Consider the following 24,484-nt stretch of genomic DNA (forward strand, 5'->3'; position numbering starts at 1 on the left):
GCAATGGTAAGCTTGATTTTTTTTCCTTTTGTTTCATTAGTTTGATTCACGTCCAGGAAAACCACCCACGTGGAAACGGCACCGTCTGCCATCCGCCTCTCTTCCCACAAGTGGGGAAGAGGGTGGCGTTTACCTGGTGGGCTTGTGCGTCTTAACAGTGTTAGTGAGCAGCTGAACATGAGAGTCTGTGTTGTTTCTATGTACCACGTGTGGTGTGGGTAAAGCTTATGAGACAAATGAGAAAAAAGGAAGAAGAAAAAAACAAAAGGTGTAAAACTTGTACGAGCCAGGCGTAGAAGCTGAAATACTGTCCGATGTTGAGAGGAGGGGAGGAAACGCTGCACCCGCAAGTCAAGTGTTTGCACATAAAAAACTAGAAGTTTTCTTCTTCTTCATTTTTTTTTTTTTTTTTAAATTTGTATGTTAAGAGCACCATAATTCGTAAACAATCTAGAGTTAAATATGTGAGGGCCAGACAGGTAGCTGAACTCTGTCCGGGTGACTTGCCGGTTTTCTTCTCCTCACTCCCAAACAAGCGTTCCTTCTTCAGTTCCTCCTGATCCGAGATTTCAAGCACGGAGTTTGCGCCGAGTTTGGGGCGAGCTTAGAGAGAAGCTGGGGGAGACCTTTCTTTCTGACCTCGACTTGACGTTAATTCAGCGTTCCCCGGCAGTTCTCTGCCCCACACAAACAGGGGATCTTCTCGTCCTCGATGGGGAACTTGTAGTCGTACGTGATCTCCTCGTTAACGTTGATTGGCTGTCTGGAGTAGATCACGATCTTCTTTTGAGACTCCACAGTGATGACCTTCGCATAACAGTTAGGCTGCAAGAGGGAGGAGAGGGGGGGGAAAAAAAGAAGGGCATAAGAACAAATTTTCTTTTTTATATTCATGCTGCTAAACCTTTTTCCCCATGCAGATGTTGCCTTACATTGCAGCTGTGGTTGATGAAACGAGCAAAGTTGCCACACTTCGTGGCGTCTATGATGGTGTCGTGGTCGACACGGAACATGTAGCTGCTGCCGATGCCCTCTTCTTCATAGCGTTTCTCCCTCATGTCCGCGATCACCTGCCAGACAAGAACGTCAATCATTAGATGGTATGTTAATACTGCAGATATCTGCTGACACCCCGGGAACATATTAACAGCTTCACTCCTTAGAACCACTGGTGAAGAGCTTAACAACCTAAACCTCTGGCTTCTGTCAAGTCACAATTGTTGGTTACCTGGACTAACCTGAGGAAAGGTTACTTTCAGTGGTACTGAAATTCCTCATGATGCACTATTTCTATACTGTAGGTTAATCAGACACATGTGAGTCACATAAAAGTAGGTTAAAAACAAAAAACTGTTTACATACATGCAGAAAGAAAACCCACATTACACAAACCAGCTGTCTGCCTCTCACCTGTCTGATGTTCTGTCCCACATATTCGATCACCATTTCATCAGCAGCAATGGGCTCCATGGCGAACAGACCCCAATCGTGGATGTGTGATTTGCAGAATCTGATCTTCTTCTTACGGAACTGAAACAGACAAACACTGGGGTGTCACAGGAAGTTTGATAACATTTTAAAGTGTCTGCTGGTAAAAACTGTAGAGTAAGGCAACCTCTGCACGGGTTCTCCTGCATAATATTTACCTTCAGCTGGTTGAACTTGAGCAGGTCGCTGTCACACGCAAAAGAGGACAGCAAGCGCCGCTGCTCCGAACGCCGCTCCGAGCCAGCTCTGGTTGAGGCGTGGACCTGCGCAGGAATACTCATGCCCTGCAGAGACAGAGAGAAGCTAAACGTGTTCACCCACAGCAAGTTTTTGTTACACACACCATCACAATCCACACGTCCTGCCCACCTGTGTGTCAACCGGCGGCTCCTCCGACTGCAGCCGCGTGCTCTGAAGGTACTTGATCTTGTCCTTCTTGTCGATCTTGTAGTATCCCTCGCTTCGCGCGCAGCCCGTCGCATGATCCCTCATGCCGTCATCTCGCCTCTTTTTCTTCACTCCAGGGATGCTGGTAGGTGCAGGGAAGTCAAGGAAGGGACTAAAAACACCTTGAAAATTATTCCAGAAAGCCAGAAAAATCCTTGAACCCGGACTCAAAATTTGCCAACTTCCACTTTTTCACCACCAGAGGGTGCTGCTGTTCAAAATACAGTGCAATACAATTTCATTTACAAAAAAAGAAAGAAAAAAACCTTTAATAAGAACTTTTATGTTGTTTCTCTCTGTGATATAAATTAGAGACTTGAGCATCGACTTTTGAGAATGAAAGGATATGAGGATGGTTGACCCAGAGCGTGTCGTTGAGCCAGTCGTTACCGTTGTCCTGCTGGAGCATCTTGTCGTAGGTGATCTGCAGAAGCCGTATGTCCTCCTCGTCTATGCCTTCGTTCCAGATGTCATACAGGATGGTCATCTCCTCAAAATCAGAGCGTCGGGTGAAGTATGGCCGTGGAGGCGTGGTGACAGGAGACAGGCTTCCCAGCAGGATCTCATCCCAGGGCCGCCGCGCCCTTCGTGCCGGCTTTGAGACCACAGTGGGTGCCTCGTCTTTGTAGGTCAGGAAGTTGTCTTCATCAGGTAACACCGTCTGAGGCTCCACTTCTCCTTCCCGGAAGTCCAGGCTCGAGTGCTTGGGGGACCGTGCAGAGATCGTCTGTACAGAGAGAGCTTCGAGATGTGCTTCATCAGGCAGATGGATGGACTCGGATGAGAGCTCCAAAGACTCCTCAGCCGCAGAAGCCGCTGGCAGCTTTTTGCTTCTGGGTCGTCCAGGTTTCTTCTTCAACGGCGTGACATCGGACGGCACAGGGACATCTAGAGAGAGACCAGTAGGTAGATCTTCAGGGATGCTGACTGAGTGCTCTGTGCCGGCTGCCAGGACCTGGCCTGGCACAGCGCTGATGTGCGGCTCCTTAAAAACTGGTCTATCATCCAAGCTCTCCAAGGACACTTTCCTATTAATTGCTGCAGGGTCAGGGAAGACAGGGGCGAATGTTAAGTCCCTTCCTGGAGTACGGGGCACTCCAGCGCTAAGGACAGGGGACTGAGCAGGGTAGGAGAAAGGACTACCAGGGATGTGAGGGGAACTAAGCAACAGACTGCTGCCCGTGAGCGGAGCATCACTGCCTGGTGTGTTGGGCACTGTGTCGGTGCTCTGGGATTTACCCAGACTTCGGGCACGCTCCATGAGGTCCCTGCCAGGCGTGCGGGGGATATCCTCATCTGTTGGGAGCCGGGGCCGCTGAGGGAAGTCGGGCAGGGGGCCTGGAGGCGGATGGAGAAGGGATCGGCCTTCTATTGCCGGGTGAGGAGGGAGAGGGAGGTGCATTACAGATGCGGAGGCCGATTTGGGGAGACCCATGCTTGAATCTAATTGGGAGGAAGCTAATCGACCAGGGGTGCTGGCTACATCTTCAGGCTCTGCTTTACCTTTTGCTTTTGTCTCCTGGTCACTGTCAAACAGGACGCCTGTGGGAGTGGGTGGCCGAAGATTTGCTACAATCTCCTGATGTTCAGACTTCACTGCAGGAATGTGGCTGTCACTGATGTCTCGCTCTTGGACTGAAAGACAAGAAACAGTTTTTTTTCCCCCTTCTCTAATTTTCATTTAACCTCTGACAGCATCATTTTAAAAATTAGAAATGCTTTTTGTTGAAGTGATGCACGCTAGACTACAGAAATGGGAGCAAACATTTACCAGGGATGTGTTGAGGTGACGGTGGCTTCAGGTCCTCTGCTGACGGCTCCTCAGGACTAGGAGGTCTGCGTATCTGCTCCTCCTTGACCTCTGAGAGCGGTACTGCAGGAGAGCTCGGAGGCTTAGCTTCTGTTTCTTCCTCCTCGTCCTCCGAAGATGAAGATGTAGAGGATGAAGTAGATGAGGAGGTCGCGGCATCTTTGCCGTCAACCTCCGCATCTTCTGCTGCCTCCCTTTCTTCCTCATCGTCGTCTTCCTCTTCCGAGCTTAACCCGTAGCCAGAGGAGTCAGAGCTTTCTGACGAGGAGTCTGAGCTGGCCTTGGAAGAAGACGAACTCTCAGCTTCTGTAAGAAAAGAGGCAAAAACAAATGAATAACTACTGGAAACGCATTAAAATAAATAAAGCCAACCAGCTGTTTCTGTCAAATATCTGAAGTACCATCATCAGATGAATCTGAAGAGGAGCTTTCACTGGATAAGTCTCCCTCATCTTCACCTTCGCCCTCCTCGTCACCACTCTCCTGGAAGAAATCAGAACAAAAAGGTCTATGATGCACACAAAATTTCTGTACACTTGCTGCTTTTTCCCCCCCTTTCATTTTGGAGGCGACTTACTTTGCCAAGCGACAGCCTCTCCGCAACCTCCATTTTAACAGGTTCTTCCTCCCTGTCAGACAGCGACTCTTCTTTCCCTGAGGTGTCCACCTCCTCCTCTCCCTCACTGTCCAGCTCAAGCGGTCGAGAGTGGCGTCTCTTTGCCGACGTGCCGTCGCCATCCAGTTTGGAATCATCTGAGGGGAGCTCAGCTGGGTCTCGTTCCCGGTCTGACAGAAAATTACCAAAAGATAAATTGGGTTTTGAAAGAGAACTGCACGCATGGAGGACCGAGTGAGAGTGTAAACGGTGGAGGGTTACCTTCGTCCTCCAGTTCGTCGTCCACAGGCGTGGAGGGTCGGGCTCGTTTGTTGTCGCCTGCAGCTGCGGCCTCAGGAGGGTCCTTCCGTTTGACCTGAGCACGACATGCACCATTTTAAACACCTGGTGCAGATGATGCTTCCTTCTACAGTTCAGTAAAAAAATTTAGAAATCATGATACCTTGAAGGAGGGTAAGCGGATGGCCCCTCGCAACCCGATTCCTAGGCCCATACCCTCGTAGCCCAGCCCCTCACCCTTGTTCCAGTTCTCAAGGAGACTTGAACCAATCGTCTCTTTGGGTTTAGGTCTCTCTTCTTCTTTCCCTTCTGCGCCCTTTACTGGAGTCAAAGATGCCTTGGAAAGAAAGACGTCAACTAAATGAAACCCTGTGTTTCTCATTACCACGAACAGCAAAAAGTAGCTCAGTCAGATTTCCTCAGTGATCAAAGAAAAGGGATTTTAAATTACTTCTTCATCCTCTGATTGTTTGTTTTATCCAATCAGGCACAAAAATGCAAATGAATTAAGTGATTTTAAACAAAAAAAAAAGATTAATTTCCAAGATGAAACGCGTGACCTCTTCAGCTGTTCTTGCATTCATAACAATGCATTACCACATCAGATGAATTCATTATGACACTTGTCAAAATAATATCTCGTATTAATGCAAATCTCCTCGTTGTGTAAGCACGCCGGACCACAAACAGGAAAATCAGCTGCAAACGTGCCTTTTCATTACTCGCCTTAATAATCTTGAAACGCATCACGTGATCCAACATTAATGTCACTGCAGTCTGTGGCCTCTGGTACGTATAATTAATTCATATCCTATGGATCTAATTTTATTTCACTATTTAACTGATCGTAATTCAAAACTAGTACAATAAGCAGTCAGTACATGCAGATTTTCCCGCTGGAGCTCTTGATAGCTTACCTTAGCAGAACGTTCCTTCTTATCCCACCAGTCATCGAAGGCCCTAAAAGCCACAACCTCCACCATTTTGCGGTTCAGGTCGCGCTTCATGATGGCCTTCAGCTCTTTGACAATGACCAGGAGCACGCCATCAACAGTGGCCTTGTGGGGATCTTCTTTTTTAGTCTCATATCCAGGAGGAGGAACGGTGGGGTTGAACTTTGGTAAACTGGGATGCTGCCATTGTTGTCCAGGTGCCCCTGTGCTGCCTGCAGGTGTAGCACCCATGGAAAGAGGTGCATAGGGTCCCCCGAAAGGTCCGGAAGCGCCATTGTCCATAAAATGTGGATAGGGATAGGGCCCTCTGGTCTGAGCCATGCGACTCAGCATCTGCTGCTGCATCTGGAAGGACATCGGAATCGTGCTCCACTGCTCCCACCGGAAGCAGCTCATCAGATCCATAGGCACCACCGGCATTGGAGGGTAGGGACCCATGGGCGGCAGCATGGGGTGAGGCACTCCGGTATGGGCGGCCAGGTGAGGGGCCAGGGGGTGATGCGCGATGGCAAAGCCGGCTTGGTGGGACAGGGGGTGGTAGCTGGAAGGATGCATGGCCATGGTCTGCATCGGGGACACGGCAGAGTTCACGACGATGCCTTTGCCACACTCTCCGCTTGTGATCGGAGTCCCGGGCATCTCATCGTCTGAGATTTCCATATCCTCTCCCGATGACTGTTGACCCTGTGTGGAGACAGGACAGCCTGTCAGGACTGAACAAATCTGTGCAATCACCTGCCCTTTTCCACCTGACACCTGAGTAAATGTTATTTTCTTATGAAGACCTTAAAATGAGGTCAAACTATCAGACTAAAAAAAACAAAAAAAACAAACCAAAGCAAAATGAATATACCTCGACTTGAGAAATGTGGCAGCCCCTTAAATATAAACAGCGCTGGGCATTGTGTGGAAATGTTTGAGATGTTTGAATAAAACATAATGATAGTAAAGGGATAATTTCTTGGGATACACCACTTTAAAAAACAAAACAAATGAACAAACAACAACAACAAAAACACTGGTTTTGTAATGTTACATTTGTCAACATTTAAAAAAGGAAACCCTACAAATCTCAGTAGGCATTCAGTGCCAACTCTCTTTTATTGCCCTCACTGATGTGCTACAGGAAAACTTCAGACTGTACCAAATATTATCTTGGACTCACAGCACCTTCAAAATAAGAGCACCAAATGATTCTACACCTGGTCTGAGTTCAAAGTTCAGTCACAGTCAAACACAGCCGACCCGAGTCTTCGATCAGCGTGTTACCAAACCGAGATGTTTGCTTAGGCACCGAACTAAAGCGCCGCAGTGCAAAACACAAATGCAATACTCTGAAAAACATCTGAGCACTGAACTCTCATCTGTTCTGTTTTATTTCATAAGTCTCAGCTGCTGCAGAAATGAAACCGAGCAGGGAAAGCTCAGCATGGGAGTGGCGTTGTTACCCAAATGACCTGTTTGTACTGTTTGCTTTGCGATAACTTGAAATATGAGAACAGAGACGCCTCGGCCAATCCTGACTGTCAGGCTCAGCTAAACCAGGAAATGTGGCGTGCTGAAAGGGGCCAACAGCCAAACCGTGCTTTTCGTCCATGTGAGCGTGTGCTGCGAGTGTTAGAAAGAGGAAACAAGAGTGTTCAATTCCCCAACAGCAGTGAGGCTGTTATTCTTCCTCGCAGCACGCTGCGTTGAAACGCAACCTGACAGGCCAGACGGTGCTACTGCGACTTTAAAACAAAGAGAGGTGGTTTGTCTTCCCATGAATGCGAAGGCATTTGTAAGGCTGCACCGAAAGCTTTTTCATTCATAACTTGCTGCAACTCTTTTATCTGCGCCTGACAAGGAGTGCGTGTGCGCACATGAGGCGAACAAACACGCTTCCTCAGAAGGTTACAGGTGCTTTATTCTTCATTTTTCATTTGCAGAAAAAGAAAGAAAGAAAAATGCCAGTGGTAAACTGGAGGAGCAAACACCTTTTTGGTATGGCCCCTATTTTTTTTTAAAGCACGGTTTGCTGTGAAACCGGAATTTCCTTTACAAAGCAGAAGAAGAAAAAGAATGAAACAAAAGGGAAGGTTTACTACTACCGCCGCACACTGAAACTAGACCCGACTTCCTGCGTCCTCTGTGTAACTGTCATTCACAGCTGTGCGTAAACATCAGCACCGCGCTTCCATCAACTTAATCAGTGCCATTAATGAGAGGTAATTGAAGCAGCACCTGTGCGCTGTTTCTTGTCAAATGTGACAAGCATGGAGGTAAATATGGCGCTATTTGGACACAAATATCAGGGAATTAAGAAAATAAATATTTGCTTTACCGTGTCCATTTTCTCAGCGGGAGAGTGGCCTCCAAAAGATCCTTCTTTCTCTTTCTCGTGGACAGGAGAGCTGATTCTCTTGATCAGTGAGGCAGTCCCGGGAATTGGCTCTTCATCTTCCGAGTCCGGCAGTGGCGTGGGGCTGATGTCCTCCAAACCTGTGCTGGAGGGACGGGAATTTTGCTGACCACCTTGAGAGCCACCTGTGTAAGGAGGGATCGGGGATAGCTGCGAGGACGAGGAGGAAATCGGACTTCCCTCCATTCGCACCTCGTTGTCCGAGTCCCGCTCGTCCAGGAACGGCAGCAGTTTTGTCCTTTTCTCCTTGAGCAGCATCTCAATGCGAGAATCCAGGCTGTTCCTCTCTGGATCCAGAATGGGGGAACCGGGTGAAGGGCAGTGCTCTGGTGTTTGAGGAGGAGGGGTGGTTGGATGAGGAGCGGGCTCTGGTGGCGGAGGCTCCGGGATCGGAGGAGTCTCTGGTCGCTCCTTGGCGGGCAAAAAGTCAACAGCAGCCGTCAGGGGCGGCTCTGGCGGTCGGAGGTATTCACCCTCCCTTTGGGCTGGGTGATGGAAAGCTGGCTCTGTTGGAGGGAACGCAGGGGGCAAAGGGGGCTGGTAGGGTGAGAAGGCGGACTTGAAGTTGGGTGTAGCGGGGGGAGGCGCTGTGTAGTTGAAAGAAGGGGTGGAAGGTGGAGGTTCAGGTGGTGTGAGCTGGTGCTGTTTGAAAGGAGGCTGCTCAGGCGTACTTCGATACATGTTGCTGCGATACTGAGGCCTCTCCGGTCTCCGGTTGTACGCATCCTGAAATTTACTCTCGTGTCGGCGAGATTTGTAACCTCCGGAGCTCTCAGGACGGCTAGATTGGTAGGCAGGCGTGGACTGCCGACTGGAATAACTAGAGTCCTGAGAGAAAGGCGTACCAGCCTGGCGCGGGGTATGAGGGGTTCCCTGGGATTGTGGCGTATCCTGTCTTAGGCTGGAGTAGCCGGTCTCCAGGGTCAGGGGGGTGGAGGAACTGCTGGGCGGCAATGTTCCTCCCCCAGCAGACACGCTGCTCTCTGATAACCTGCGGATGGGCTCGCAAGCCTTAGAGGACACAAATATGAAATTGTTAGAGGCGAATTCTAATTTGGGCATTTTCTTGAGAACATCTTTAGGTTCGAGAAGATTCTTTAAATCAGTTTCTCAAACAACTAAAGCAAGTAAGATTTTTTAAAATCAAAATAGCAAGCTGGTGGCACAGCAGTGTGAGGACATCTCAAGATACAAAGCCACAGGTTTGCCTGACTTTCAGTTAAGTTCCTGCTCAGGTGTATCTTGAACCATTTCTACAAAGCACAATAAAGCATCTACACAAGAGTGTGCAACAGTTCCTCCAAATTGACCTTCAACAAACTAGCACAAAACTACTACTGAATTACTATTTTACTCTTAACTGCACAACCTAAGCTTTATTTCTTTTTGTTTTTTTACCAGTAAGGCTTCTGCCAGGCTTCGAGGGGAAACTTCCCTGGCCTCCTCTCCACCAACAGGCAGCGTGCGTGGAGTGTAGCTGCCATTCATCAGGAGCTGGAAGTACCTCAGGCGATTCTCACCTGCAGAACAGTAAACATGTCTGGGTCTGATGCCAGGTTTGCAAAGCCAACAGACTTTCATTTAAGTGACAGTGATTATTCTCCAGTAGCTGAACTCCAAGCTAAACATTTTAAAGCAACAACTTGTGCTTATGGAGGGGGGTTTGCAAACTAATATGATGCATTATTATTTGTATCTGCAAAAGCATCATTATGTTCTGGGATAAATATCACTGATCAGCATATTTTAATTTAAAAAAGCATGCATTCCTTTAGCATATTGATCAAAAAAGCAAACCCTAACTGCACTTCTTAAAAAGACATCAATCACACTTAGGGGAAAAAAATCCATCAATTTGGGGTAATACTTTAACATAAAGACATTACTACGGACAATGAAAACAGTGCAAGCTGTGAATCAAAATATTTGCCAGTATTTATAACATTAAATAATAAGCAAAACTGCTAAAGTGGTATGTTACGATGCGTTCAAGCTGCAGTTTTGCATCAGTAAAAAAAATAACAAGACAGAACATGCATGGACTTGGAATTCAAACAGTGTTAACAACAGAAAAACTAACTTCTTTTCTTAGTTTTAAGTTAAATGCAAACAATTTAAAGTACAGAGGACTCGGACAGATTGGCTTGTGTTTGTTTGCAGGTCTGAAATTATGCACAGTGGGAGTGCACAGCACCGTCAGCTCTGGGCTTATGGGAGCAGGCTTATATTCAATGAATGAATTCAATTATCCATGTAACCAGGCAACGCACGTAAATATGCACACGTGAACGCTGTCACTCTAAAGGTAACACTCGGCTTGTCATATTTCTGTGCTCCCGACTCTTATAACACATATGATTCTGATTTTTTTTAAGCAAACTTAAGCTCTTGTTTACCTTTCGGGTCCAGCTCCACGTGGATGATGTTTCCCATAACAGACGTGTTGTGAAGCGACTGCACGGCCACTTTGGCGGCTTTCACGCTCTCGAAAACAACTTTGGCTATCCCCAGGTGCTTTTTGTTCTTCGGATTGTACAGGATCTCGACCTCCTCGATTTCTCCGAATTTTTTGCACATGTCGGTAAGAAATCCTTCCCTGATATTGTCGTTGAGCCTGGCGAAAGTCACCTCCTTTGGAGGCACGGGGCCGATGTAACACTCATCGATCTGGAAGAAGAATGACAGGAGTTAATGTTGCACCGCGTGTGTGGAGGGTCATTTCTGACAGCTGAGATAACAACTGCTAGGAGAAGTTTCAAAGATCGCGTTGATGCACTCGGTCGAGTCCGTAAAAGCAGACATGCATCAGAGCAGAGCGTATTATTTTGGTCCCCGACAGGCACATTTTCACTTCGCATCCCGGAGATGAGTGAGAGGGGGGTGTGTCTGCAACTTTTGACAGCACCCCGTATCCGCAAGGAAAAGTGTGGCATCGATCTTCAAGCCAGAGTGGATACCTTAAATTTTGGCACCGGCAGGTCCGTCTCTTTGTACTTAGTCCACAGACGACCGATCCTGGGGTCTCGGACGATGTCCACCGGTGGTATCCCGGGGTTCTGTGGGAGAAGAGGGGGGAGACACACACACAATGCCGTTATCCATTCACAGCTCCACACGCTACTAACTTGTTGCAAAGTTGTCCTGCGTCGGTGAATCAACACGAACACCTCCGGGCACCGTGTTCAAGATGCTGAACGTGCCCGTGACAAACCCACGGCCAGCACAGCCACATTGTAACCTATCATGGAGGTCGGCTACTCGGTTACTATTGTAGCCGCTCCGCCGCGTCAAATGCGGCACTTACGGGCATGCTGAAAGTCTGTCCATCGTAGCGATACAGTTTGTGAGATCCCTTCTTAAGCGCCGGGTCGATTATCAACTTGTAACTTCTCCAGTGGTGACTCCGCTTCTCCGCTGAGCCGCAGACGGGATGACTGTCCATGCCGTTCGCCAAACCTGAAACGACAGGCAGCGACAAGGAGAGGAGAGCTAACGTTATCGGGAGCCAAGCGCTAAGCACGGTTCTCCTACCAGCAAAACCTCCCCCCTTTCCACCCCTTCCAACACTTTAAAACAGCCAAACGTTACAGATGCATGACTTCGGTGGCGGGGGTAACCCCAAGCGAGAGCGAAAAATGGGATCTAGTGTATATCCCACTTACGGAAAACAGGCATTAGGAGGGCTGGAGAAAGAGGAAAAAAGAACAAGCTTACTTGAACTCTGCTTTCTGCCATGGTCTTCGTTCAATCTGTTCCTCTCCCCTGGCTTGGACATGGTTCGTCCGATCGAGTGTTGTTCTCTTTGTAATTGATGAAAAGACGAAATCGCTTTCCTTTCGCCGCTTACATTACATGATTTAGCTTAAAGAATACTGCCTCCTTTTCGGCGAGAGCCAACACATATTGTGTGCCTCTGGTCTGTAGCTGCTTGTCTCTCCCACAATACACCGCTAGGCTTGCCCACCTCCAACGGCACTTTCGTTACAAACTTGCCTCCATGGCCGCAGCTTATTTAACGCTGCATTAGCCTAACAATAAAATAAACGTGTTTTTAGGCAGGCCACGCAGAAACGCTCCCATTTATATCCGCGACTAAATGAGGTCTGGCGATAGTTTAGTGTCTCACAAATCCTCTAAACGACATAGTGTTGAATCTACCGGCTGTATTTACCTAACTGGCAAACACAAGACAGACACAGGGGGTAATATCTTCTTAACTGCCACTAAAGGGCTAATAAAACTGCTTTGGTGGCGAGCTTTTCTATGCGGTCTTGCGGGCGTTTGTACATTCAGGACATGTCGGTTGATATGTTAGGGTAAAAGAGTCATTACGGCGACACGGCAATAGGTGATGGCGGCTAATATAAAAATGTCAAACACGGGAATTGGAATTTTAATACGAACACTCGCATGTCTGGCAGCTCGATTTCGCTACCCGGCTATATAACCGTTGGAACGCGGCGGTTTGTTTGGTTACAGCAACAGACTAGTGCCAATCCGTCGCCTATGTTCCCCATTTGTCCTCTTTTTAAAAATTATTAATGTTATGCTAGCATTTTTTTTTTAAAAAACGGTGGCGCTTTTATTTATATAATACTGAACCTGACTGTGCTTCTCTTAGTTTGTAAATTATTTCAGTGGAGGTGCGTTGCTATCGGACTAACTGGGTTTTGTTTGACATTGCCTGGTGCTGTTTGCAGTGCTCGGGCAATTGGCTGGTTAACAGCAGTAGCTCAACGAGCCAATCAGAGCGCAGCAGCAGAGGAGCCGTCTGCTATTAGAGGCACGGCTCAGGAGTCCTTCAACAGAGAGCAGAGAGAGGGGGCTGAGCGCTCTCGGCAGCCATTTTCCTTAAACAGGACTCAATGGCCTATATGGGTTTCCTTTGTTCCAAAGGGATCTTACATTTGATTTCCTCATCTCTCACGGACTATGATAAAACTATGATTGCTCCTTTTAAAGGATTGAGAAGAAGGAAGAGAATGTGCTGGATGCAATTACCCCGTGACATTTTGAGCCTTTTTTCCTCTACCTTGGAATCCATCTTTGTCTTAACTAGGTCATGGCACACCCATATAACAGCATTTATATTTCTTAAGTGAAAAGAAACCAAAAGTGTTGTGAATAAACAGCTTTATGCTTTTGGAGATGTTTAAAATGATAGAGGTTGGGGTGGGGGAAAAACACAAAGTGACAAAATGTGCAATGGCAGCTTGCTGGCATTGCACTTATGGCCTTGTAGGATATGAGTTGCAATGAGTAAGTTCAAGTCTTTTATCATAATTTATTTTTAAATTTAACAAATTAATGTAAAATGTGAGGCATGCAGTTAATGTTATTAAAAGTATGTCTGTCACTTTTGTCTACTTGAGCTATGTGATCACATAAAAATGCTGCAGCTTTATTGTTTAAAAAATATGTCCACTGGCATGCTGACATTAAAACATACAAGGCTAGAGGTGCAGGGTTTGTAACATCAGTGCTCCTCAAATGACTGAAAGCAGGCCACGGAGACCTAATGGCCGCTTGTTAAATAGTTTGTTGACTGATAATCCATTTGCTCTGATTAACAACGTCTCCCACTTTTCCTCTCACAACAGCAACGCTTTAAACACCCTGGTGTCTCCTGTTGTGTCCTGTACTGCAACTGTGGAGACAGCTTGAATCGACTAGGTTTGTGCTGTCCAACTAAGAAAGCCAAATGTGCAATTGTCGACTTGACCTTACTTCAAGGGCATAATTTAAATTTAGAAAGAAGTCCACTTAGGAAGTCCCCCATCACCACCACCATTTTTAATTATTTAATTTTTTTTCCAGCTTCTACAGCGATTTTTTTTCCTTTTAAAAACACAACCTCAGATTAAAGAGATGGAGGGAAAACTTTCAGGCTGAAAATATTTACCTCAGCAGTTAACAGGCCTAAACGCAGGGGCAGGAGGAATGTTTTCAGCTCCATCTTCGGATCCTCTAATAATGGCATTAATAAGGGGTGGGAATGCGTCTCCTGAAAAGGAAGGAATCCATTAGCACGAAAAGATAGAGCTCTTTTGATAACTTTTTTTTGATCAGTGGTAGCTTTGCCTCTCTCAGCCAGCGAATATGCATCTTCAAGCATCATCTGTGTGGGCAATATGCAAAACCATCTCTTCTCTCTCCCTGAAGACAGGATTGCAGTCGATAATAGCCTCTCTTGCTTTTTTTCGACATTTCTAGCTGATCTACACTTCACTTAAAACTGCAAGGATAATGTTTTGGACAGGTAATGGATTTTTGAGCTATTTCACTCAATTTGCCAGCTTTATGTGTCTACATTAAATAGTCTCATAAGAGAGCAGACATCAAAGAAGCAGTTGATACAAAACGACGTCAGCGTAATTGTTAAAAAAGGGAAAAATGAGTAACTGTAACCCACATTTTTAATGATATTGCAAACTTACAGGCAGTATTCAAAACATGTAATCCAAGTCTTAAACGAGCCACCAAAAAAAGAATCTTATGGGAAGAAATCTTGTGTTTTTTAAACTGCTTCTTCCCCCTCTCCAAACAGAGACCTTTTTAGTGCTATGTAGGCAACACTTGTTCTGTGGTTTTCTCTGCTGTTCTCTGTCTCAAAATGGCTTCTTTACAGACAAAGGAGAGCACTGTGCCGTGAAAAAGCTGCTGCGCCATAACTGGGTGAGGCTCAGGAGAGCGGTTTTTTTTTTGTTTTTTTTTTAATCCGAGGGTAATTTCAACTGGAAGTAACCACAATAAGCGCCACTGGGGGGTGATTTATTTTTTATTTATTTAATCCAAAATGGTGGCTGCTTTTACACGAATATAAAAAGAGAAGAAAAGACGACAACTGCGTGTGAGGAAGGAAACTTTCATAAAACCGGCGTAGTCAGGCGGTCGGTTGCTAGGCTGACTCGCGCCGAGAGCTCGAGCGCATTCGTTGGAACCCCCTCCCCCTCCTACACACCGTTGCCATATAAGGTCACGAAGAATCCACTGCAGCGGCAGCTCTGTTGTTTGGTATCTAGGCGAAAATAGCACGCAGCGTGCGCGTGATCTCTCGCTTCAAAGTCCAGCGGATCAACGGCTGCTTTACCAGATTAGACAAACAAGATATGAACCTCTTTTTTTCGGTGAAGGAGTTAAATATACAGAAGGGGAGGGTCTTTATTCACGTACGTAAAATGGAAGGGGGGCGCGGGGGGTCTCTAGATACACCTCTTTAGTTAAATGGTGCAGTCTTGCTCTGTGTGTCAGTGTGCGTGTCAGAGGCCTGTTTTTCTTGTTATCAACTGCCGGCCCTAAGCTGCCGGGCGCGCGCATTCAGGTCACAGGGCTTCAATACCCTCCCCCCTCTCTCTATGTTAAGCTTGTCCTTGCTCACAGCCAGCCCACGGTTACGGCATGTAGAGGGTTTTATGGATATGTTTAAAACAAACAACATAAAAGTGAAAATCGACATTACTTTAGAGATGGATTTGCGATTAAATCGACACCCATTTGGTTACTTATAGGCCTTTTCTTTTTCTTTTTTCTGTTGTTAAAAAAAAAAGCTTCCCGAGTGGGTTGTGCCCGTTCAGCGCTGCCGCTGACAGTCTGGAATATTCCACACAGAGAAGACTGGCCTTTTTCCCCTGCAGGACAGCTGTCTCTTTCTCTTCGGAGTGATAATATTTTGACAATTGTTCTTTCTTTATTAACTGATGAAAATGGGCTGTATGCGTGTGGATATGTAAGGACAATTTAATATCATTTTAAGCCATATGTTATACTGCCAGTTACACCTTGTAAGTCAATCAAGCACTTTAAAAAATGTAACTTATTCAACAAATTTCTTTTAAAATTTATTGCGCTAAATACTGTACAAAACTGACAGGTACACTGCTGTGTCTATTTTTTATGGCTTTTTGTACTTTCAGCTTTAAATCCTGACGGACTGGATCAAATCAAACATTCCTCGGAGTCGTGTTTTTCATTATTTATGGGCACAGTTGGCTTTTTCAAGGATTTTTTCCCCCTCTTCCCCGTGCAGAGATTGATTGGTACTGTAAAGGGGAAAAAAGCCAGATTTCTTCTTCTTAGCTCTTAAATATTTGCATGTGTAGTGTATTGCTGTACTGTTCCACATAATGATCTGTAACATACTCTCATTGCAAGTTTTATTACCTCTTGGCTGTGTGTGTGTGTGTGTGTGTTTGTGAGATGATGAAATAAATAGACTATGCATTAATTTTATTGTTTTCTTTTTATGGAAACTAAAAGGAGATTTTGTTGAATTTTTGGGCCCATCCTTAAAACTGTGCCTTAGCTGTGATGACACAATATATGGCATGTTTCACATGCTGTGGGGTGAGATTACTGGAGGAATTTTGAGTAGAAACACGTTTATCTTGTGCCAATTTATTCACATTTTAAGAATTGAATTTTTGAAATGGAGGAAGGGTGTCAGCCTTTTCTCTTAAAGGGACAGGTTGTTCACATTTTCAGCACTTCCATGATCCAGCTAAACATATCATTAAACATCCCTGGGTTTAATTTGACTTTTTAGTCCACGTCAGCATGTTTAAGTGTTTGGCGTTTTGTGATCATATATGGTTGTTCCCTGTGATCTGCTCTCTCCCGACACCCACAGTCACTGATAACCAGTCATCTACACTGCCGAATGAAACACGTTCCCAAACCTGCTTTCTCACACTTTCTGCTGTGTTTGTCTTTTAATATCTAGCCACGTCAGTGTTTAGCTCTAGTTTGTAACACTCACCCTTGTGACAAGAAAATACACCCAAAACACTGGAAAATACAAAAATAAACTTAAAAAAAAATCCTCACGCCCTTGAAAAGATTCATCACATTATAAAAAAAAAGACCAAAAAAACAAAAAAAACCCACATCCATAAACTGCACCCTGGGAAGAGAGAAAATAGTTTGTCCTGATGGTACCATCTGTGATGTCACAGCAGAGAAGCATTACTCACATCCTGCTGAGGACTCAAAATGATCACATGGTACAGAAAACACTTTAATTTTAAAGTAATATACAGTTATTTTGATCCAATCTGGAAGCGCTGGTGCTCAGATGCTCTGTTTTCTGTTTCAGATATATTAAATATTCTACCTGCAAGCTGCTTGCATGCTTCCTTAAGGTTCCAACTGTTATATCTTTCCAGCCTGACAGTGGAAAAGATAACCAAAACAGGCTTTTTACCTGGAAAAAGCTCACATTTAGATGGGTGCACCCAGTGACCCACTCAGTCTCACCAAGACAATGCTTCACACCTCCACAGGCAGGAGTCTAGAAACCTCTGTAGTGACAGCTATCAGCGTCAACAAAAACCTGCTGATCCTGCATCAGTAGGATCAGCGTGAAAAGTGAGCATTTCTCAGTGTTATCCCTCGCACACACACGCCACACGGTCAGTGGGGGCAGTGCTTCAGACTGAGTACCCACCCAGAAAATGAAATACGCAAACACATTGCGGTAGAGGAAGTAGGAGCAGCCAGACTCAGTCGCTTCACATGTGTAATTCGGCGAGAGAGCGGCATGCTTTCAGTGAACAGGCTCATAATAGGAGAGGAGAGAAGTGGGGGGTCAATTGGAGGCAGACAGTGTGACAGGAACAGGAAGTGGTGAGCAGAGTGAGCTACCTGGTAAAACATGAGGCTTGGCTGTTCCTCACTCTGCCTGACACTCCCTGTAAATCATCTCAACCATTCAAAAAATAGACTCGCTAGGCTGTGTCATGTATTTAAGTTAAATCTGGAGGGAGCACCTGCGTGACACTTTGGAGGCGAGATGACACAAAACGGTGCCGGGAGCGGCACCACGAAAAAGGGAGATGAACTTAAAATTGTAATTGTGGGAGATGGAGGCTGCGGGAAAACATCTCTTCTGATGGTTTATGCCAAAGGTGATTTTCCAGAGGTAAGAAGAGCTCCCATGTCACTTTTCACTCATCACAGCTTTCTGAATTTATGAACGCAGTTCTGATGTGTGACTGTAACCTGTCACACCCAGCACTGTAAGCTGCCTTTCCAAAGATTAACGAGGCACACCTCTGAAACACTTCAAATCGGTATAAATGAAGGGATATATAAACATGACACTGTTTCTTAAAGTTGGAAATCTTTCTTTTTTGTGTGTCAAAAACAGAAGTATGCACCTTCAGTGTTCGAAAAATACACCACGACTATCACTCTCGGAGGAAAAGAGATAAAGCTCAACCTGTATGACACAGCCGGTAAGACCAAAAAAAAAAAAATCAATGATCATCTCTGTGATTCAGGGTTCTTTTCTTCACTTAAATTTCACATTGTATGAGAAGACATCAGGGTTTATTTTTTTAGCTCAGAGGCCACATTATTTGTCCTCTGGGTGGAATAAAACAGAAGTATTGTATCTAATCTAATCAAGCGAGAGGAAGAGAAACACCCTTTTATTTTTTTGCTTTTTAAGATATTAAAGTTCAACCACACTCCCATCTTGTGAATTCGGTTGTTATCTTCGTGCTCTGAGAAACACTGTAGAAGGAAGTAGTAAAGGTTGACGCTCATGTCAGAGCATCATCATCATGATATTTCAGGAACTGTCTAAAATATAAGTGTACTAAGCAGCTGTTAATATGAGGGTTTTTTATAGGGTAAATAAACCAAACGAAACACCTACAATCAAGTAAATATCCAAAAACTTGACTGGAGTCTCAGATTAGACCCTCAAAACATTTTATGGACTAATTTGATGTATTTTTGCTTCGTCAAACCATTTAAATATATATTAATAACAGTATTTTATATGTTTTGAAACAGAGCACGTATGGCCAGCTGTACAGCGTCGACTTGCTAGTACCAAAATTAGATTCGTAAAGTGGTCAGCGTGACTCAAAAGTGACAGTTTTAACACATTTCCATGTTATCTGAAGAGCTTTTTTAAGAAGACATTTCATTGTCAGGAAAAGCCACGGCAGTCTGGTCTGTCAGCTTATCTGCTGTAGGGTGCCTTACATCAGCTGCAGAGGAAACTGAAGCCAGGATGTGGTTTCTTATTGCCACCATAAACTTTGTAGCATTTTTATGTTTAGACTGTTGCATTTAAAGCAGCATATTTGTTCTTTTGTTTCTTTAGACGCACACACAGAGTTTTGTAGCGTATGGGCGTATTCACACTTCTACATTTATCGGCTAACCCATATTTCTTGCCCTTCTCCTTTCAGGACAGGACGACTATGATCGACTGAGGCCACTTTCGTACCAAGAAGCTAATCTGGTTCTAGTCTGTTTTGATGTCACAAACCCAACCAGCTATGAGAACGTCCTGATAAAGGTGATCCTTTTCTATTTTACAATAAGTGTTAACAATGAGCCAAGTTACTCATGCAGGCACAGGAATGTCGCCAAACGTTCTCGTTTTTTTGTTTAAGATCCAGTTTACGATTAATCATTAATCACCTGGTATGTTGGTGCTGCCTTGCATTTTCTCGTATATTATTAACTCTTATGTTGTGCAAGCCTTCATGTGAGCAAGGATTACAATACAGGACCAATCAGTGCTGCAAACAAACAGAGCAATGGCAAATAATTGAAAAATCTAATAGGGGAAATAACAGACATGTACTGTATCACACCGTTAAACTCCCTATTCTGTTTGCCTAGTGGTACCCAGAGGTGAAGCACTTCTGTCGGGACACGCCAGTCATCCTGATTGGCTGCAAGACTGACCTCAGGAAGGACAAAGAGTGTGCAAGGAAGCTGAAGGCTATGAATCTGGCTCATGTCACTTACATGCAAGTAAGAAGCGAACCATGCAGACGTTCACCGATCTCTGTAAACATGTTTTCACTGATGTTACAGGATACAAGAGCATGCACGCTAACCAGAACCCATCACCACATCTAAAAGCTACAGAGTTCCTTCAGATACATGTTTTTTCCTTCTTCCTTTACTGATCGTTGTCTTCGCAGCTTTACAGTCCAATTCTTGCTTTTTTCTAAAACTTGCTTTGATTTTTGTTCATTTTTTTCCCCTCACCCAGGGTGAGGAGACTCGCCAGCACATGAACGCAGAGCTCTACCTCGAGTGCTCGGCAAAGTATCAGGAGAACGTGGAAGACGTTTTCAGAGAGGCAACGAAGAGGGCTTTGGCCTTCAACCGAAAACAGAGGAATAACAAGAGGAAGAAGAAATGTATCATTTTGTGAAAGTTTTTTTTTAAAAAAAAGGACAAAAAGCCACAAGAACCCTCTTCTTCAGTGAGACAGATTGTGCTCAGTGTCTTGCAGAGATTGAAAGTTGGGGGCCTGCACATGATCCTTCAGTGTTACAAGGAAATGAGTGATGACACAACAGGAAAGACAATTTTGCAAGTTGCAACGTGGAGCTTGAAACACCCTCTTTTGGAGGGTTTTACTTTCATATGTTATGTCTGGTATTTTTATGTATTTTCTTCTTCCTGAGGAATTTTGTACTCTCTCTACTTTTGTACTGTTATTTTACCAAAAACATATTTATTGGAGGCACCGAGTTATTGTTTGTATTGTGATGTAGCTTTTACAATCTAAAGGCGTGAAGGAGAAGAAAAAAACCCCAAAAAACCCAACTCATGACTGTTAGGTTGTTTTGTGGCCGTCAGTCTGAAGCACGACTCTTAGCTTTACCAATAGCGCCCACTAGAGTTGAAAAACCATAACGCATTAGAGCGGCTGCACAGTTTATTTAGGCTTTTATCACAGGTTGGACTGAAACAATGTAATGAATACAGTGAACACCTGTGAGAACAAGAAAAAACGAGTTACTGTTCTTAATCAGGTGCTGATTTAACCATAACGGACACATGAAAAACTCAGGGAGCAAATTGCATTCTTGAAAAATGGCTACGTACAATTTTTCTTTGTGTTAAAGACAAAGTGTTTTAATCACATCAGATGTGATCAATTTCCCTCAATAAAAAAAAGAAAAAAAGAAAAAAAAAAAAGTACACAGACTCTCTCCAGGAGCATGATTGCACAAGACATGACACAATCAATGAAACCATTTTCACAAAACAAGTGGTGTTTTTTGTCCCCTCCCCCATCCCATCCCATGAATAAAAAGTAAGGCATCAGAGAAAACTATGTGAAGCAAAGTGAAAGGTCTCACCATAAATTAATTCAAATATTATAGGGTATATGGGTCTGTGGAATTAGAAAAATAATTGAAAACATTAAAAAAAAAAATTCATAATCAGTCTCACAGTACTGGTGCCAATAGCAGCATTTAATCAAAACATTTCTCCAACATGTAACAAAACGGGAACTCAGAACAGTAATTTGAACCATCTTCCCCAAAAACTGTGTCGCTAAATGTTATGTGCGTCTTCTTGGGATTAAAAAAAAAAAAAAAAATGTTATGGCTTTTGAAACCGCTGCTTTCAAAAAGACAAACAATGTAGTGCTCCCTTTGTAGTCCCAACTCATCTGGAAACAAAACAGTGACAGTAAAGACAGAGCAGCTGCTCTCACTCGAGACAGCAGAGGGATTCTTTTTTTCTTCCACCCTTTCAGATAATTCTCAATACTCAAGTATCAGCTTGATATATATATATATATTTTTTTTAAGCTTTGGACCTACATTTGAGATTTTCAGGACCTAAAGACTAGCAGTAAAAATAATATCACACAACAGGGAGATGAGACAAAAAGGTGGTGGTGAAGTACAGCCTCAAACTGAAAGTGATCAATTTTTTCGGGAGACGTTTTGATCATCATTACTTCACAGAAGCATGAAGCATGTGTGTGACAGACGTTAGGTCTTCAAAGGCAAACTATTTTCTGTTCTGTTAAACGATGCTACCTTCCCTCATTACTTGCATATGATTTGAACAGAGGCTCTCCGCTAAGGTTCATGCACAGACACAAACACCCAAATAAACGCACTCTTTCCACACACACACACACACCTATCAGGTGAACGTCACTTTGTGATGTGCCCATATGAACATCAACACAGTCATACATATGTAAAAACATGTTTGTCAGAAACTTTGGCCGGACGCTGCAGCCCGAGACAAAACGGTGGCTTCAGCCTCGTCGTCTCGACCTGATCACACTCTGTTCAGTCCATCAAGCGATTGTGCGTGTTACTTCAAAATGACTGGCCATTGAAGATGCCTCGCTGAGGTTATTCTCAGTCAGTTTTTTGGACCTTCTCCGGGTTTTTCTGAACTTTTTGGTGGACGACTTTTACCGTGGTGAGAAAGTTTCCCAGGAACAGGACGAGAAATGTTAGAGCCAGCATGAATACCTAAAAGAAGAAAAAAGGGTTACAAGTCATGGCATGTGCAGCTGTGCGTCTTTCAAACAGGACACGAAAATGAAGACGACTGTTCTAAAACGCATCATTTCCTAACACTTGTGTTCGCAGACGGTTCTTGCTGTGATGAGGAAAGTGCAGGCACAGCGCGAGCAAAGTTCAACAGATTGTAGGCGACACTGAACATGGCACAGTTATTAGTGTCAGACTGGGACTTTCCCGCACAACCATCTCTGGGGTTTACAGAGAATGGTCCGAAAACAGAGAATATTCAGTGAGCGGCACTTCTCTAGGTTAAAAAGCCTTCATGTCAGAGATTAGAGGAAATGAGACGGAGGATGAGACTCTGATGGTAGGGTCAGAATTTGTAAATATAACTCTGAATACGACCCCAAATGTGGCCTTAGCTTATACTGCTACCAAATATACATGAGGAATGTACAAATGAGATCCAAAAGCGTCTCAAACATTTTCCTCTTACATAAAATTATCTTTGAGCTCTGCTTCAACATGTCGGTTTGACATTTAAGCACTTGAACTGCAAATGCGATCCTTACCTGCCACTCCTTACAATCCTCATGGCTTGCCAAGCGGAACAAGGTCACAGAGTTGTACAGCTGCCAAAACTGTGAAAGAAGAGGAGGCATCATCTTTCATGATGTTGCTGCACAGACACATGTTTCTTTTAAAAAACGCCAGGCCATTTTATGCTCTTAATGCCCAGTGAGGATCTTGTGCAGTCCTCCTGAAAAGTGCAATCGAACAATAGAAGTTTTATATTGGATACAAGTAGAAAAACATAAAAACTTACATGGCCAAAAAATAGAAAAGGCAAAAGAAACGTGAGTCCCCTCCACATCCAAGATTGAAACCCCTCTGCAGAGACAGAAAAACAGTCACTTGTCATGTTTTGGTTTTTTGGAGTGCTCTCGCTCCGATTTCACTGCTCAACAGCTTGACGTTTGAGATGTTTGAGGAAGCAGATCTGTGTCATCGGTGCTCCAGCGTGTTGGGACATCTGTGACCCTGCACGCTGATGTTAACAACTGCCCCCATCTCTCACCTATCCCCCCCATTTCCCCCACCCAGACATGCTGTTGCAGATGACTCAAACAACTGAAATGGTTATCATCAAAAATAGCTTACCCACTGTGAGGTCCAGCTGATTTCTCTCTCCCAAAGCTCGCAGCCTGTATAAGCAGCCGCTCTGGTAGTAGTACTGAAGGAACTGAACAAAGCCTGGAGGAACAAAAAGATTAAAAATAATTATTCATCGCTGCACTTTGTAACCACGTTCTTATTGTAGAGCACTGATGGCAACAATAACAATCAACAAACTGCAGCTCTCCATGTGAAGTTTGGCTCAAAACCACAAGTTCTACATTCGGTTGAATCTGTCAGGCAGACTTTTTTTTTTTTTTTTTTTTTATTATTACGCTTTCAAACATTTGACTTGTCATCCAAACCCTGACCAGAGAGCACCCTCACAGAGTTGACACCTCATGATATACATAGCAACAAGTACAACCGCCAGTGTGTCACATGACTTCCCTTCTATACTCAGGAGAAGACATATTTCCACAAACTGCTTAACAACGGCTGATGAAGCAGCTACAATCTCATCATTTTCCATCACTGTTAAATAAACTGCTCTTTGTTATAGTCCGGTTAGTTTTTAGGCCTTTCTACAACCTTATTAAATCCAACTATCAACTTTAAATCATCTGTATTATTAAAGCGCTTATTTAAAAAGGTTCTCACCAGGAACCTTTTTACAGACATTTACAGCAAGTTCTGCAAATACAGATCAAATCTAATCCCAGACTACAACAAAGATTTAATGAAGCTCTTCACTGACAGCTTTTTATTTGTGTACCTCAGCTCAATCCAGTTGTATGGCTCCATCCAATGACTTGTACGGTTTAAGAGTAAATATACAGACACATAATACAAAGAGACACGGTTTGCAAGAGCAGTTGCAGACACTAATAAATCTTAGCTGCCTACAAATGGAAAGGAAAAGTATTCAAATCCAGTTTTTCCAACATCATTGTGAACATGAGATACTGTGACATGACTTTCTAACTACTGTATTTCTTTGTAGTACAAACTTGTAAGTCATCACCTTTAAGTGCTGCCCCATCCTGAAGTCATTCAAAGTTTGTTTTATTGGGGGGTTATGTAACAAATTTGGTTTTGCAAGTGACCTGACCTTGC

The 24,484-nt window shown here is 44.3% G+C and overlaps 3 protein-coding genes across 5 annotated transcripts in view; 1 reads left to right on the top strand and 2 right to left on the bottom strand.

Moving 5' to 3' along the window:
• Nucleotides 1-394: 394 nt before the first annotated feature.
• On the bottom strand, nt 395-13,955 carry setd1ba (SET domain containing 1B, histone lysine methyltransferase a). Of its 3 annotated transcripts, XM_005735238.1 has the most exons (19): nt 11,709-12,547; nt 11,299-11,450; nt 10,952-11,050; nt 10,391-10,661; nt 9,393-9,514; nt 7,917-9,005; nt 5,558-6,277; nt 4,804-4,977; nt 4,623-4,716; nt 4,323-4,531; nt 4,147-4,228; nt 3,707-4,051; nt 3,439-3,570; nt 2,284-2,823; nt 1,858-2,024; nt 1,647-1,772; nt 1,411-1,530; nt 933-1,070; nt 395-825 (listed from the first exon to the last, which is right to left on the bottom strand). In XM_005735238.1, exons 1-19 carry the CDS (start codon nt 11,767-11,769, stop codon nt 652-654), a joined length of 4,815 nt encoding a protein of 1,604 aa, XP_005735295.1. In that variant the 5' UTR covers nt 11,770-12,547; the 3' UTR covers nt 395-651. The 3 variants fall into 3 exon arrangements, with proteins under 3 accessions (XP_005735295.1, XP_005735293.1, XP_005735292.1); XM_005735236.2 differs by lacking the exon at nt 11,709-12,547 and adding an exon at nt 13,897-13,955 and having other exon boundaries at nt 2,284-3,570; XM_005735235.1 differs by having other exon boundaries at nt 2,284-3,570.
• Nucleotides 13,956-17,775: 3,820 nt separating this feature from the next.
• On the top strand, nt 17,776-21,192 carry rhof (ras homolog family member F). Its single transcript, XM_005735240.2, has 5 exons — nt 17,776-17,910; nt 18,139-18,226; nt 19,196-19,305; nt 19,635-19,769; nt 20,014-21,192. The coding sequence occupies exons 1-5, from the start codon at nt 17,782-17,784 to the stop codon at nt 20,176-20,178; spliced, it is 627 nt and encodes a 208-aa protein (XP_005735297.1). The 5' UTR covers nt 17,776-17,781; the 3' UTR covers nt 20,179-21,192.
• Nucleotides 20,671-24,484, bottom strand: part of tmem120b (transmembrane protein 120B) — a 9,111-nt gene continuing 5,297 nt past the window's right edge. The window contains exons 9-12 of the mRNA XM_005735239.1: nt 23,414-23,506; nt 23,079-23,143; nt 22,825-22,893; nt 20,671-22,258 (exon numbers count right to left, since the gene is read on the bottom strand). Coding sequence (XP_005735296.1) covers nt 22,142-22,258; nt 22,825-22,893; nt 23,079-23,143; nt 23,414-23,506 — 344 coding nt within the window. The 3' untranslated portion in view covers nt 20,671-22,141. The remainder of the gene's footprint in view (nt 22,259-22,824; nt 22,894-23,078; nt 23,144-23,413; nt 23,507-24,484) is intronic.

Source organism: Pundamilia nyererei, unplaced genomic scaffold, assembly GCF_000239375.1.
Source record: "Pundamilia nyererei isolate P.nyererei 1_Seehausen unplaced genomic scaffold, PunNye1.0 scaffold00063, whole genome shotgun sequence".
Taxonomy (NCBI): Eukaryota; Metazoa; Chordata; class Actinopteri; order Cichliformes; family Cichlidae; genus Pundamilia; species Pundamilia nyererei.

What these genes read in the sequence shown, in the direction of transcription:
- rhof (XM_005735240.2), top strand. Translation starts at nt 17,782, where the DNA reads ATGACACAAAACGGTGCCGGGAGCGGCACCACGAAAAAGGGAGATGAA. An exon ending in CCAAAGGTGATTTTCCAGAG is followed by an intron (nt 17,911 to 18,138) that starts GTAAGAAGAGCT and finishes TGTCAAAAACAG; the next exon opens with AAGTATGCACCTTCAGTGTT. An exon ending in CAACCTGTATGACACAGCCG is followed by an intron (nt 18,227 to 19,195) that starts GTAAGACCAAAA and finishes TTCTCCTTTCAG; the next exon opens with GACAGGACGACTATGATCGA.
- setd1ba (XM_005735235.1), bottom strand. Translation starts at nt 11,769, where the DNA reads ATGTCCAAGCCAGGGGAGAGGAACAGATTGAACGAAGACCATGGCAGA. An exon ending in TGGCAGAAAGCAGAGTTCAA is followed by an intron (nt 11,451 to 11,708) that starts GTAAGCTTGTTC and finishes CTGTCGTTTCAG; the next exon opens with GTTTGGCGAACGGCATGGAC. An exon ending in GCTCTGGGTCAACCATCCTC is followed by an intron (nt 2,025 to 2,283) that starts ATATCCTTTCAT and finishes ACTTCCCTGCAC; the next exon opens with CTACCAGCATCCCTGGAGTG.